Source organism: Musa acuminata, chromosome BXJ2-4, assembly GCF_036884655.1.
Source record: "Musa acuminata AAA Group cultivar baxijiao chromosome BXJ2-4, Cavendish_Baxijiao_AAA, whole genome shotgun sequence".
Taxonomy (NCBI): domain Eukaryota; kingdom Viridiplantae; phylum Streptophyta; class Magnoliopsida; order Zingiberales; family Musaceae; genus Musa; species Musa acuminata.
Window position 1 is genome coordinate 37,177,903 of NC_088341.1, and position 14,849 is coordinate 37,192,751.

At 42.4% G+C, this 14,849-nt stretch overlaps 2 protein-coding genes across 4 annotated transcripts; both read left to right on the forward strand.

Annotated features, from left to right (window-relative positions):
• The first annotated feature begins 742 nt into the window (after window positions 1–742).
• Window positions 743–3,451, forward strand: LOC135610656 (AT-hook motif nuclear-localized protein 22-like). 2 transcript variants are annotated; one of them, XR_010486275.1, is made up of 2 exons: window positions 743–2,731; window positions 2,972–3,451. XR_010486275.1 is itself a non-coding variant. In XM_065105435.1 (1 exon), exon 1 carries the CDS (start codon window positions 1,416–1,418, stop codon window positions 2,337–2,339), a length of 924 nt encoding a protein of 307 aa, XP_064961507.1. In that variant the 5' UTR covers window positions 743–1,415; the 3' UTR covers window positions 2,340–2,856. The 2 variants fall into 2 exon arrangements, 1 of the variants encoding a protein (XP_064961507.1); XM_065105435.1 differs by lacking the exon at window positions 2,972–3,451 and having other exon boundaries at window positions 743–2,856.
• A 3,029-nt stretch (window positions 3,452–6,480) lies between these two features.
• LOC135610658 (uncharacterized) lies at window positions 6,481–12,430 on the forward strand. 2 transcript variants are annotated; one of them, XM_065105437.1, is made up of 5 exons: window positions 6,481–6,729; window positions 6,961–7,114; window positions 9,648–10,271; window positions 11,291–11,466; window positions 11,600–12,430. In XM_065105437.1, the coding sequence occupies exons 2-5, from the start codon at window positions 7,101–7,103 to the stop codon at window positions 12,220–12,222; spliced, it is 1,437 nt and encodes a 478-aa protein (XP_064961509.1). In that variant the 5' UTR covers window positions 6,481–6,729; window positions 6,961–7,100; the 3' UTR covers window positions 12,223–12,430. The 2 variants fall into 2 exon arrangements, with proteins under 2 accessions (XP_064961509.1, XP_064961510.1); XM_065105438.1 differs by lacking the exon at window positions 6,961–7,114.
• Window positions 12,431–14,849: the final 2,419 nt, after the last annotated feature.

A 14,849-nucleotide genomic window follows, 5' to 3' on the forward strand; every position in this document is an offset into this window, starting at 1 on the left:
CTGGTCAGACGCCGGGGACTACGACTTAGGACCCGGGTGCGATGTCCTCGAATGCCACATGTCGACGCCCCAGTCACCGATGCGTCCTCGAGATTCGATCCCCTTTCCCTCCTCCCCTCCTCTCCTGCTCTGTCACGACAGCCTCTGACCTCGCTGGAAATATTTCTCCACATGGAAGAGAGAGACACACATGCACCCTCACTAGATTCTCTTACCCCTTGTACGTGGCTCCATGTTTCTCGACCCGTTCTCTCTTACCCGTTTCGAATCTAACCTGTGATTTGCAATGCGGGTGATAGCAGTGGGACCCTACGTGTGCGAAATCTCTCACGTGGCAGGTAGTCAAGCGAGTACGTAATCAACGCGTGGGCGTGCTATTGCCCCCAACTGTGTCATGCGTGATGGATTCCATAACGTGGGAGCCACGCTGTTCCTCCAAAGTCCAAATCGAGGTGGTAATCACTATAGTGTCGGATCCGGTGTCCCGCTACACGCGCGGTCCAGCTAACTCAACCGATCAGCATCACGATCCCGTTCGATGATGGGCGATGGTTGGTGGGATTCAGCGCACTGCGTCCGTCGTTTCCAGTGAATCTGTGCAGAGTGTAATCACAAGGATAACTACGAAGGTAGTGTCTTCTGTAGCAACTACATCTAAATTTAAGCTGACCTTGACTAAGAGAGCTCTGAGAGAGAAGCATAATTAATGCCGTGGTTCGATCCACTGCAACAAACAATACAGAGGGAAGATCAGATCGAGAAATGAAGAGAGAGAGAGAGAGAGCGAGAGAGAGAGAGAGAGAGAGAGAGGAGGCAGCGGATATGGATGGGGAGAGCTGTTGACGGAGAGATTAATGAGGAGAAGAAATGGAGTGAGGAGATGAGTTCAAGAACGTGGGGAGGGGACAAAGGGGAAACAAAAAAGAATAGCATATCAAGAGTTGAGGCCCACCCACCGCCAACACCAAACCCCGGCCACAGCCATCCCTTCCCCCCACTCTCTCCTTCCTTCCTTCCTCCCTCCCTCCCCTTGACTTGGCCAAACCCTAATCCAAGCGCCTCCTAAAGCAATCCCTTCCGCCCCTTCCTCCTCCCCAAAACAACCCCCTCCCCTCCGCAGGAAAGATGAATCGGTTGATGGAGCTCTTCACTTCCATTTTTGCAGCTTTCGATTCCTAGAAAGATTGGTATTAGAAAAGCAAGGAAGGAGAGACAGACCGCCGCCTTCCTTTTCCCGTCTAGAGTACCTTTTTCTACTCCTCATCAAAGCGTCCACCTTCGATCTTGGTTTCAAGAACTAGATCTCCTATTTGTTTGATCCGCACAGTTGCACTTCCTGAGGGTGCACACCAGCTAGTTTCGTTTTTTATAAGCAAAGGATAAAAAAAGAGAGAGGAACGGCGTTTAAGGAATTGATGGATCCAATTTCAGCATCCACGCATGGCCACCATCTCCCTCCTCCCTTCCATGGCCAAGAGTTCCATCCCCTCCACTTTCAGCACCTTCAGCAACAGCAGCAGCTCAAGGTCGAGGAAGAACACAGCGGCCTCCGCCGTGGCACGAAGCGCGACCATGACGACAGTAACAACGACGAGAATAACAATTCCAGCGGCGGCGACGGCAAGGAGCTGGCTCCAGCAACTTTCTCCGCCGGCGGAGAGGGGGAGATCATGCGCCGGCCGCGCGGCCGCCCAGCCGGGTCCAAGAACAAGCCGAAGCCGCCGATCATCATCACCAGGGACAGCGCCAACGCGCTGCGGTCGCACGTGATGGAGATCGCGAGCGGGTGCGATATCGTCGAGAGCGTCGCCAGCTTTGCCTGCCGCCGGCAGCGCGGCGTCTGCATCCTCAGCGGCAACGGCACCGTCACCAACGTCAACCTGCGCCAGCCTGCCTCTTCCAGCGCTGTCGTCAACCTTCGTGGCCGCTTCGAGATTCTTTCTCTCTCCGGATCTTTTCTTCCGCCGCCTGCACCACCTGCCGCCAGTGGCCTCACCATATACTTAGCCGGCGGGCAGGGCCAGATTGTCGGGGGTAGCGTCGTCGGGGCTCTAATAGCATCAGGACCAGTAATTATAATGGCCGCTTCCTTCGGAAACGCAGCCTACGAGAGGCTGCCCCTCGACGAGGAGGAACCTCTACAAGCTCAGCAGGGTGCTCTCGGGTCGCCTGGACTGGTAGGACAGTCGACTCCACCGCAGCAGCCCCAGCAGCAGCAGCTACTCGACCCCAACAATCCGCTCCTCCACGGCATCCCGCCAAACCTCCTCAATAATCTCCAGTTGCCAGCCGAGGCATACAGCTGGGCCACCGGCGCAGGAGGGCGCGCCTCCTTCTGATCCTAACAGCAATTCACCACCCACTTTGTGAAGAAACCCCGCAGGAGCTCATGCTGATGCCAGCTTTAGCCTCAATTCGGAAGATTCAGGAATTCTTCTCTCTCTTCTTTCTCTCAACTTAATCTTCTTTTGCTGCTTTCTTCGTTTCCTTATTTCGGTTCGGCATAGGATCATCATCCTCATCTTTCTTCTGATTTGGAGAAGCGTTGTACAAAACCATGAGTTCTCGGAGTTTCGACTTCGATGGCAGAAGATAAGCTTATGTGCAAAAGGCATGCATGCACGGTGGAAGAAGAGACCGAAAGAGTGATGCGCCGTCGCTTCTTATCTAGTATGCTTGCAAGGGAAAGGGAAGGAAGGAGGAGATCTGCAAGTTAACCCCGGAAAAAGAGGTTCAGCAATGTACTTCCACTCTTATTGTCAATTTGAAGTCTTCGAATCATAATTATGCTGCTGCATAGGTTTCTTGTATGCTACTCCAATATGAGTATCTTCTTGAAAGCTACTAATTCTATTACTCGATTCGAGTCCTCCATCATCACGCACACATGCTCTTGCCAAATTCTTAGTCTTTCTTTCAGAAAAGGAACACTGAATCTTACTACTTTGTGCACTTCTTTCTTTCTGGTTAGTCTGTCTGTTTGTGCTGTTGTGACGAAGAAGGCGGTCGTGGCGCAGACAGAAGCCTGTAGTTACGGGTCTGTAAGCTCTTTAAGCAGACAGTCGGAGGAATCGGAGCTGAGTCCCGAAGAGAGGGAGTAAATGAGGGGTGTCGTCCTGTTCTGAGGAAGCTGTTTCCCGAGGCCAACAGCTTCACAGTGCAGCGAAAACTACGACAGGCGTTATGCGTCTTGAGCTTCTCATCACCCGGAAGGAAATGTAGGAGGAATGAGTGGAGAGAGAGAAGGAAAAGCTGATGATCTCGTAGTTTAACTACTCTTCTTGTCCTCATCAAGTCCCAGTGGCAGCCTCTTTCTTCGTGCCGTTTCCTTGGAGGCTTTTACTCCATTTTGGATCTCGTTTTCCTCTCTTTTGGTTGCATCCATGACTAAGAGGTCTTCTTCATCATCATTTGCGTTCAGGTGCAACTTGTGTTGAATTTAGATAATTTTTTATCCTTTTTTAAGTCCCCATCTGATATGACAACTTCACATTTTAAGATTTTCTCGAGTCAAAAGTTGGGGGATTTATTTGTGTATAATGGACTTTGAAATTTCCATGAATGATTTGAAGGACAGGATACAGTGCAAGAGAGATAGGAGTTGGATCTATTAGGGGGTTTAGCTTAATGAAGTTTCCATATCAAACTGTTCTACAACTTGGATCAGATTAAGATTTGGATACTACTCTCTTGAGTATGGGATTTTGAGGATGAATGATTCTTAGGTGGGTGTTGACTTCAACTAAACTCCTTGGTCTTCACAAGAAAACATCTTTTATGACTTTCTTAGGTGGAAGCTTTAAGGGTTGCATATGATCTTAGGACATTTTAGGGTTTAATAGTCAACCTGAGCAAAAGCTTCATCTTCTTCAATGGGACACCAAATGCAAGTAAAACTGAATTCTCACATGTTCTGATCTGTAGTGCTTATATACTTCATTTGCTATTTGGTTGACTGATATTACTTTGAGGTTATGTTCATAACATTTACAAAATCAAACTCATCACCATTACCTGACAGAACAACATATACTATTAGAACTGAGAGTAAGAGAAAGTAGAAACCCTAAAAATTAAGAGATTGTTACACCAGAAGAGCAAAGGATTAAATATGCCACTTGAAGCTGTATATGAAGTCAAATATTTTGGATTCTAAAGGGGAGGAAAATTAAGAGAAAATGTCAGTTGGAAAGTAAGATGAAGAATTATCAACTATCAAGTTCAGTGTTTTAAGGATATTATGTTGTGGATTATCTAAAAAAGATGAGATCATGAACATAAGTTAGGACTATTTTGGGGAGTCTTTGATGTGAAACCAATTTAGTTTATATCTCAGTGAATAAATTTAATTAGTTTAGAGGTATTTTGCATATATCACAAGTTGTGATGTAACAATATTTACTAAGAAGGAAACAAATGCAGAAAGAAAAAGTCAGATTTGATCTTTCATTGATCATTGTAAATTTTGATTGGAAATATTAAATTTTCATCCATGGAAGCTTATCAATCAAAAAAATCATTATAAGAGGAAGATTATTTTTCAAATTAAGACTGAAATATAATTATATTTTTTTCGTATACTCGAGCCTATATAAAAGGGTCATACTGCATAAAAAAATTAATAAATGAATTAAGTTTATGGACATAATTTGAAACTATTTGGAGAGTTTTTTTGATTAAAAAATATAAATGCATAAGAATACAATATGGTTAGAATTAATTATCCTCAGATACAAATGACATAAGTGAATTAACAAAAGTGGTAAAAGGAATTTGTCTAAAATGTAATCTATGAAAAGGAAGCTTTTATATGTAATTTTGAACATTATAAGACAGAATCTAATTCAACTCCAAACACAATAAATAACCTTCAAATGATGAATGAAAGTTGGAAGATATATTGTCTTTATCTAAATAGATATTTATGAATGCTACTGGAAAACTTGAAATATGTTAGAATTATGACACTGTAATGGATTGGAAGTTTAGCTATTTAGGATCAAACAGTCAACAAAACAGTAGACAACTTTATCCTGGAGAATTGACAAATTAATTGGTAAAGATGTGTTACAATTGCAGGAACGATGAATATATTTATATAGAGTGTAAAAACAAATCATTCTGTCATTAACATAAGACTATGTTATTGGATGTATCTCCTACATCTGGAGAAGGTTTGGATTACAAACTAAATTTAGACCATGAGAAGATACTTTATAGTCACTCTTTTTTATGATTGAGAATGTGATATTTTTTATTTTATTTGGTTTTTGAAGGTTTTAACAAAAAAAAAACCTGTTTATCACTTTGAAATTAGAAGCCTCATACGATTTTGGAAGCAAAATGTTCCACTCTTACCTATTTCTGATTGCTGTGGAGATCATATTCCCTTGGAATCAAGATTGTTAGAGTCTCCCCAGCAATACCTTGGAACACAGTTGGTGTGAAGGAGGCTGAGGCTCGGCAGATGTTGTTATCCATGAGAACCCTACTGGGAGAGGCTCCATCGACAAGGGATGTTTTTGGCCGCTGTCTACTTGGTCAATTGTGACTAGAGAAATCTTTTGATGAGGCAAAACAAAGACTAATACCAAACGAGGTTCCATCAGAATTCTGTGTCATCCTTTTGAATCGATTGGATCAATCTCAGGTATGCCAATGAGAAGCAGCTGAGTCTTGGTTGCGATCATCCTTCGGTAGTTCTGTCCATCGTTTCATTAACATCAGTCACAAGCCTCGTTCCGATGGATTCTGATTCAACCGGGCCCCACATTTTCTTTGGCTGTGGAAGTGGGTCCGGTTCTGGGAGCGTCGCAGTAATTATGCAGGCTTGCTTCGACGCCTTACCGTTGACGTCGCTACGGCAGTCTCATTCTCCTACACGCACGCCCGAAGTCTCCCATCTCCCGGTAGCGTAGCTGTCCGTGAGAAGATTGGTGGGTCCCATCGTTGTGGGCCTTGGCTCACCTGTGTTGACCGAGACACCGTCCAGGAAACGTAGCCATCCCATCGGTCCACGGTCACGGGCACCCGAGATCACAGCACGCACGCGCGCCCGGTTCTGACGTCGGTAGACCAGTCGCTACGTAACTCGTGGCCAGGGGGGCCGCGCCACGTCCTTTCTCCGCGAACTGCCCGCCGTGGGTCCTAGTGATTGCGGGCCGCCTCAGATCTGGACCGTCCACTCCTGATGTTATAATACACGATGCTGTGGGTCCCTTTTGCATCAGACGTCGATTATCCAATCAACACATGGGTATATTCAACCGGGTTCACCGCACCGCACAAAAGCGATTCCTTTTCCATCTAACCCAACCTACGCGCGCCATCTACCTCTCCGTTCCTCCGCCTAAACTAGTTCGTGGGCTCCACAGATGGGACTCTAATCTCCAATAATATCGCCGGTAGGGAACGGGGTAGTTAGGGTAGAAATACTGCTGGGAGGGCCGAGAGCGTGTTGCCCTGCCTTCGCCCGCACGCTCTCCCCTCGCACGATACTTTTCGTTTCCTGAGTCAATGGTTCAATTCGTCCGCTGTTTTCTCCGATGCGCCCCGATCTCAAGATCCTAATCGCTTGACGCGGACAGATTGCAGATCTAGGAGAGCGGTTGTTTAGGCTTCGCCTTCGTCTCCGTCTCCTCCATCTGGGCTATATTTGTTTCTTATGAGACACAGGGCCGCCTCCTCTCCTCATGGGACCTCCTCCTTGACTTCTCGAGGCAAAATGAGGTAAGCTTCTCTAAATCTTCTCCATCTGCTCTTATTTTTCCGATTCAGTTTGTTTATGATGCTCTATTGTTATCATTATATATTCTTTTGCGCTGAGGCTTTGGTTGGCGTTCGAAACATTAGAATGTTTAATTGATTCGGGGCTTTCCTTGATATGACAAGCTTGTGGTAATTTCTCTGATAAAATTTGGTAACTACTGCTGAAATATTATTCTTTGATGCCATCTACAGCTTGATTATTTTCCTATATTGCTCTTTCCTTCTTTGCGGTCTGAGGAAGGGAAGCAAATGCATACTGGGACAATTGAGATAGAAGAACCAACTGGGCTGGTTTTAACCGTATATCCGATCCCATAACAAAGCAAATTCGAATGGCTGGAATTTTGTGAGTGTTTTCGTCGGTTTTCTTTATTGTAGGAGTAGACTCTGATGGTACTAACAATTGGTTCTCTTTCTGATCTTGATTCTGATCAAATATTCCATGATGACTAGAATAAGATCTGAACTACCCGACCTTGATCACATTTATCTTGGAATACATAGAAATGTGTAACGAGGTTGCCCATATTATAACCATGATATGAGTTAAACATCTGGGTGAACTCAACAATATGGCTGGCTAGGTAGGACAACCTATAAAGGTGTTGCGGGGATATCTTACTGTATCGGAAGTGTCTGAGAACTAACTGGTGCATCAGTATGGTAATTGGACATTCATCCAATCCCAAAGTTTTAAGATGATAAGTTATTGGTTAACACCAGTATATCTAGCCATATTCTTTAATCTTTTCACTTTGTAGTGCTAACACCTCTCACATGTCTTAATAATCTCAGCCTTATACAAGAGTTCCACAGCGCATCCAATAACTAGTCTTCCTCCATGAATCGACCATGCTATTACACGATTAACCACACAGACCAACATGGCATCAATTAAATCTTGCAAACTTGGATCGAGAATCAAACACATCTTCTCGCTAGTCCACGCTAGCCTTTTAAATTGCAGGTTATCCAGCATTAGCAAGCATTGCATTGAGGTTTAACTGCATAACGTGACTAAAACATATCAAACCTATATATTCATGGTAGTCTGCCACTCATCAAATCAGCCCATCCCTGTGCTCTAATACCTCTGGCAGGTAGATTTATATTTAAAAATGAGGAATGCGCCAATTAAGTTAGGGCATCAATATGGAAGTGAACATGATTACAACTTAAGAGCTTAAGCTAATATGTTACAAATATATCTGGGCCCATTTAATCTTTTCACCATGTGGAACTAATCCCTCTTATATGTTCTAACTGTCACTGGACAAGGGAACATGAGATTTAATTGGTATATGGAAAATGAATAAGTTGGACGGAACAAAACATAATCGAATTTGTTTCAAGAATGCCTGACTTGTAGGAGAACATTTACAAGATATCGAAGTACATTTAAAGCCTAATCAAAATATAGAAGTACCTGGAATTTGAATGGTTTCTATAGCTACTCCATTTGCATCTAATGTAGTAGAAGTTGTACTTGTTCTACAAACTGTTAAAAGAAGTTGAGGCATATATTAAAAAAATGAGTGTAAGTGAAGTTGAATAATAAAATGAAATAAGTTGTACTCTAAGTTTATGGAGCTTAGATGTTTGTAAAAGAGCAGAAAAGGGAAGCTAGAGTATGATGGATGAAGAAGTAGGTGAGAAGAATGGATATCTTAGACTCATTCCAAGTCCTCCGAACTTACTATCATCGAAAGAAAATGGATCCACACCTCTCACCAGCTGATTTAAGATGAAATGAAGTCAGCAACGACTCGTCTCTCTCTCTGGTGGATGTAACTTGGAAGTCTTGAATAATTTAGACTAGATTTTATACAGTAGATAAGTTGGTTAGCGGAAGATGATATACTAGTTGTGATGTGAATATCATATCTTGCTACTTAAATTTATTGTAAAAGAATTCATGTTTGCAGGTCTATGATTGGTGTAATCCTGTTTTTGGAACTATGATTGTGTGTTTTCTAGCAGGCTTCTATTTGCATTTTAATGACTGAATTTGTCTGCTAGTGGTTTCAAAAGATCATACTTTTATTGGTTTTATTGAACTCAAAGTTGAATTGCTTGAGGCTTTTTAGAATTGCAGGGATGAGTGGTTGACGCAATTGACTACTGTCCTGATAGCTGGTTCACCAATTCTGCTTAGTAGTTTGATATTGAGTTGCTGCCTTTACCACAAACATGTACTTTGTCATAACATGCCTACTTCCTACCAGTACAAGAATCAGATTATGAATTAATATTTCTAAATATCATCCATTGTGAATAATTTATATAGATCCATATTCAAACTTCAGAGTGTATTTAATGGACATGTCATCTCGATTCATCTCAGTGTCACACCAATCCCTTGCTGTACATGTATGCTTCAGTATCCAGCATCATATTGCAACTTTTGGCATCATATTCCATTTGTGCTATATAATGGTCTATCTATATAGGACAGAGTCATTTAATCTGACTCCTGGCTATTGTGTTAGTACCTTTTAGAAGCATTATTTCAACATGAGAAAGTCCAGGGTTTGGTAGTTTATGTTTTTTCATGTGTCATTTATTTACACAGTAAGTTTAAGAGGCATTGTAGCCATCCATAGTAGTGATATACCTGATAGAAGATGGTTGTAGTGACTTTCTTTTCTTTGACGATCGTTCATACTCAGAGGTATATCTTATTGCACTTTATTGTTAAAATGCCATTTCAGGGGAAAATATTTTGTTGCATGACTTTCAAAAATGAATTTGTGCAAACCATTCATGTTATTCTTGTTCCTTGTATCGACTGTTTCTTGATGTCATATGCATGTCACAAGATTAATATAGAATGACATTAACAGTTTTTTGAGCCTAGTTATTATTGTTTCTTTTGACAGATCAAGGAGAATATTTGGGTTCTCTCTATCTCTTATTCTCATCAACATGGCTTCTATAATGGAGCGTGCTGATGAGAATCTCTTACCAGCTGTTTATAAAGAAGTTAGCGAGGCCTTTGATGCTGGACCCATCGAACTTGGATATCTTACCTTTATACGTAACTTTGTGCAATCAGTATCATCACCCATGGCAGGTGTTCTAGCCCTTCATCATGACCGTCCTGTAGTTCTTGCTATGGGTACTGCATGCTGGGCTTTATCAACAGCTGCAGTTGGTGTAAGCCAGCATTTTAATCAGGTTGCTTTCTGGAGAGCAATAAATGGCTTGGGTTTGGCCATTGTCATCCCTGCACTCCAATCGTTCATTGCAGATAGTTACATGGATGGTTTGCGTGGTACGGGATTTGGATTACTAAATCTTATTGGTTCTGTCGGGGGCATTGGAGGTGGTGTTTTGGCTACAATCATGGCAGGACATGAGTACTGGGGAATACCAGGGTGGCGTTGTGCTTTCATCATGATGGCATCATTGAGCTTGCTAATTGGAGTTCTTGTGTTTCTTTTTGTTGTTGACCCTAGGAGAGACCCTTTAGTTGCTGTCGGTGCTGATGATGACACCGAAAGGTAACTATCATTTTTCAGGCTTCAATATTGTGTTTAGATATTGTTATTCTGATTCCTCTAGACTTGAAATTTTGTTGTGGTTTACACTTCACTATCTGATTTTATTATGTCCAATCATATATTAGAATTTAGAATTGCAATTCATTATGTGCAATGCAAGTCAAGGCATGATTATAATACAGCAGATAAGTTTAGTCAGTTAAGGATCTTTGTTGAAGCTTTCTCTGCACACTGTCACTAATGAGATTTTTGTTTGGGTGCTTGGATTTTAAAACATGAGCCAACTTTAGAGACCTTAATCATGGCATGAAGCCAGCTTGAATAGCATCTAATTTTTTTGGCATATTTTAACTAGATATAAAGTGACTGCTGTGAGTTAACCTAAAGATCTGATAAATCAATATGTGGATAAAGGATAAAGTCTGCAACCAAAACATGGTGTTTCAGTCCTGTGCTAATACAGTTAATGCTGCCTGGACAGCCTAAGAAATATCTCATGTTTAAGGAGGGCAAAGTCTGTTAAAATGGTGTAAAGTGAAAAGGTTAAAACAAACAGGGTGTTATTACTTTTATTTATATTCCCATTTATAGGAGGGGCTACTACTACTTCAATAACTAACCTAAATTTAAATATGACCTTTTCTGATCCTGAAACAGGTGATTTGCCTTAATATTTAAACATGGTTCATATATATTTTTCTGTTCTTCTGCCTGGTTCCTAAGACATTTGAGAACATAATTCTTGTTGATCCATCTTTTGACCCATTCTCTGATAATATTCATATATTGTTCACACTTGGAGTATTAATAATCAATTTTATGATTAGTTTATGTCTCCTTGTCATTTGAATCTAAGATTGTAGTGATTATTTTCTGAATGATCTGCATATATTTCACACCAATTCTACCAACATTTTGATGATTACTAGTGATTCTAAATACACTGGACTTAACTAGTGCATCAAACTGGTTTACTAGTTGATCTTCTAATTGTGTGTAATCTATGCTCGTTTTTCCAGGGCTAACCTGATAATGAAAAGTACTGTACCTCCATCCTCGATCTGGAGCAGTTCCTGGTTGGCAATGAGATCTGTAATGAAAGTCAAGACATTTCAAATCATTGTCTTGCAGGGAATTGTTGGTTCACTACCTTGGACAGCAATGGTTTTCTTCACAATGTGGTTTGAACTGATAGGTATAATAAAATATTTACATATGATCTGTTATTCTAAGTATCCTTTAGAACTTTGTTGAGTATATGAATTTTGAATTTTTGACAAGATAACTTGTTACTTTCTAATCCGATACATCTTAATCTTATCTTTCAGGGTTTGATAATAACAGCTCAGCTGCCTTAAACAGTCTTTTCGCCATTGGATGTGCTATGGGTTCCTTCCTTGGGGGGATGATAGCTGATCGATTGTCAAAGTACTATCCAGACTCAGGCCGAGTTATGTGTGCTCAGTTCAGTGCCTTCATGGGTATTCCCTTTTCATGGATTCTTCTTACTGGGATCCGGCCATCTGTGAACAACTGGAACGCTTTTGCTGCCACCCTACTCCTCATGGGCCTCACAATCAGCTGGTGTGCTTCCTGTGCCAACAACCCCATGTTTGCCGAGGTTGTCCCCCCGAAGCACCGTACCATGATTTATGCTTTCGACCGTGCATTTGAAGGATCATTCTCCTCATTCGCAGCACCAGCAGTAGGTATCCTTACTGAGAAGATTTATGGCTACGATTCAAAGTCGCTCAAGTCAGTTGGTGGCTCTGCTGAAGGAGCATTGGCACTCTCGAGGGGTCTATTTATGATGACCATCGTTCCTTTTGGTTTGTGCAGCTTGTTTTACAGTCCCCTTTACATTGTATTTAGGCGAGACCGAGAAAGCGCCAAACTGGTTTCTTCAAAGGAGCAACAACTATCATCAGAAATTGATTTTGTAGGCAGGTGATAGCCACAACTTATCGCATAGTGGCAAGTAGAACGCATAGCGTCTGGCATATCGGTAGGGGGTTTATTTGATATGAAGAATATCCGACCTAGCAACTTATGTATGTTCTCTGCTTGTCTTCGGATCAACTTATTAAACATATAGAGATTGTTGTTGAAGAAAGCTGCCCTTATCGGTGAACTCATTTAAATGTTGTGGGAATTCTTCAGTTGGATCCATTGTCAATGTATGTAATCATGCATTCATCTGAGTTGCAGGTTCTCATGCATGCATCAGAAATTTTAAACAACAACCATCTAAAGCACCATGTTTGGCCCTCATTTCCAACAAATGAGCGAGAGTGCCGGCTACTAGTTGCTTCATATCTTGAGAGTCGTAAAAGACGGTTAATTCAACGGTTGGTTCTTGTATTTATTTGTTCATCCTGTGTTGTATTACTGAATCCAGACCAGCATAAATGTTGCACGCAACATTTTTGATCCTCTTCTAAGCAGGTTGATCATCTTGGCATGATGACTTAGGACAGCCTCAGCTGGGCAATAATATTCTTTAGTTGTAATTGTATAACAGAGGCTGTATGTTTATGGATTACGCCCTACACATTGCTGTTCCGTTTCTTCTTCCATGCCGATACAGATAGATACATCAATGAAAGTGAAACTCTCAACTTTTGAATTGAATCTGTGTGCATTTTGTTGCAGGATGAAGTCCAAATGAGTATGAAATTTTCATGTTTGCAAGGAAATCCATGGCCTGAGATTGAATCCGAGCCCAAAACTTCTCTGATACGTACAGAATTCCACCAGTTTCTTCATCACTACGGAGAGAGAGAAAGGGAGAGAGAGAGAGAAAACCTTATCATCAACACTGTTGTTTCATGTTCGGCTTCTTAAGTCTCCTCCTATAATACATCACTATCGAGCTGGTCACCATCTTCTTCGCAACAGTCGTCGTCGTCGTCGCGGCCGTGTCGCGCGCTCCACCCCAAATCCTGCCGCTGATCTCGAACACGGCCGCGTCGCCAACTCCGACGGCCATCCCGCTCCGGATCACGGAGCAGCTCTCCTCGTAGCTCCTCCTCAGCTGCTTGACCTTCGCGAGGATCTCGTCGTCGGTGAACGACCTCTTCACCGCCCGCCTGATCCTCCCCACTAACGAAACCGAGGGGTCGAAGGACTCCACCGGCTCCTCCGCGATCTCCAGCGCCGCCCGCAGCAGCCGCACCTCCTCCTCCAGTGTCCATGCCATGACCAGCTGCAGAGATCGGAGCCTGAGTTTCTCCACGAAATGGAAGGCTTATATCTTGCGCTTGCGATAAGCAAGGCATCAATGTACGTATGAATCAAAGGAATAAACTATTCTATGGATTCCCAGTGGATTCTTCCCTGATATGGTGACGATGGTGGTACGATGAATGATTTGCTTCCGAATCCACGCTTCTGCAGTCAAATCTTGAGTCAACTCATTCCATCAATTGTCGTGTGCTGTCGATGCCTTATCGCAAGCGCTTCATACATTGCTGCGTATTCGCACCAATAAGGGCTGAGTGCACTGCTGTCCGATCAACACGAGAAAAGGGAACAAATTGCACTGCCGTCCAATCAAAGTAATTCTTATCTATTCCGATGTTAATCCGAGCGATGGGCAGTAAGTTTTCATAGTCCTCTCCTGAATCTGAATCTTTGGATTCGCAGATCTATTTTTGGATTTTTTTGGAACTTAATGGTTCTTTTTTCCATGGGATGTAAGATTGCATTGAATGAGTGATATCCTTCCTCTCGTGTGGTCGATTTTGATCCAACCTAATCCACTTTCCAAGTAAGATATATCATTGTAGTTTACCGGACTCATCTCGTCAAGCTTGAGGGAGATCTTATTGAGACTGGTCGTCTGAAACTACTTCTTCTTCTTCTGAATCAATCTTCTCTAGAATCTGAATCTTGGATTCGCAGATTCATTTTTGCACTGGGATTTTATTGGGTGGACGATATCCTTTCTCGTGAGGTCAATCTTATGTCGATTTTGATTTGACCTATTCCGCTTTTCAAGTAAGATATATCATCGTAGTTCATGATCTTGCTTCACCATACATACTCAAAGAAAGTCTTACCAAGACAGATAGATAATTCGAAGTCAAAATATAAGATAAGAAAATATTTGTTCAATCCCCCTAAAAATAGACAAAACAGATTCTTTTAGGTTACTTCAAATATAGATATGTAGGAGAAGAAATATGTCATGAATTAACTGAGAAGCTTTGGGCAGTGTGGAGAAGAGAAGAATGAGATGTCAATGATGAAGAAAAGAAATCATGGTGATGGACGACCATACCACTGGCGTCGACGATGGCAGACAACGTCGATGTCGATATAGTTGCATAACCGCCTCCGATAATGATAAAGTTTGCTCTCACCGTGATGCCATTTGCATTCATAAGGAGCATGTCGTTGACCTCATCGTTGCCCGTGTCGCGCTGCTCTTCATCTGCATTGGCACTGACGCATTTGTCGAGCGACAATTATATCGATGTCGACACAGATGGTGATGGCCACCACGACGTTTACAACGAAGATGGTGGCTACCTTGCCGCTAACCTATTGGATAGATTCCAACCTCGACCCCTCCCT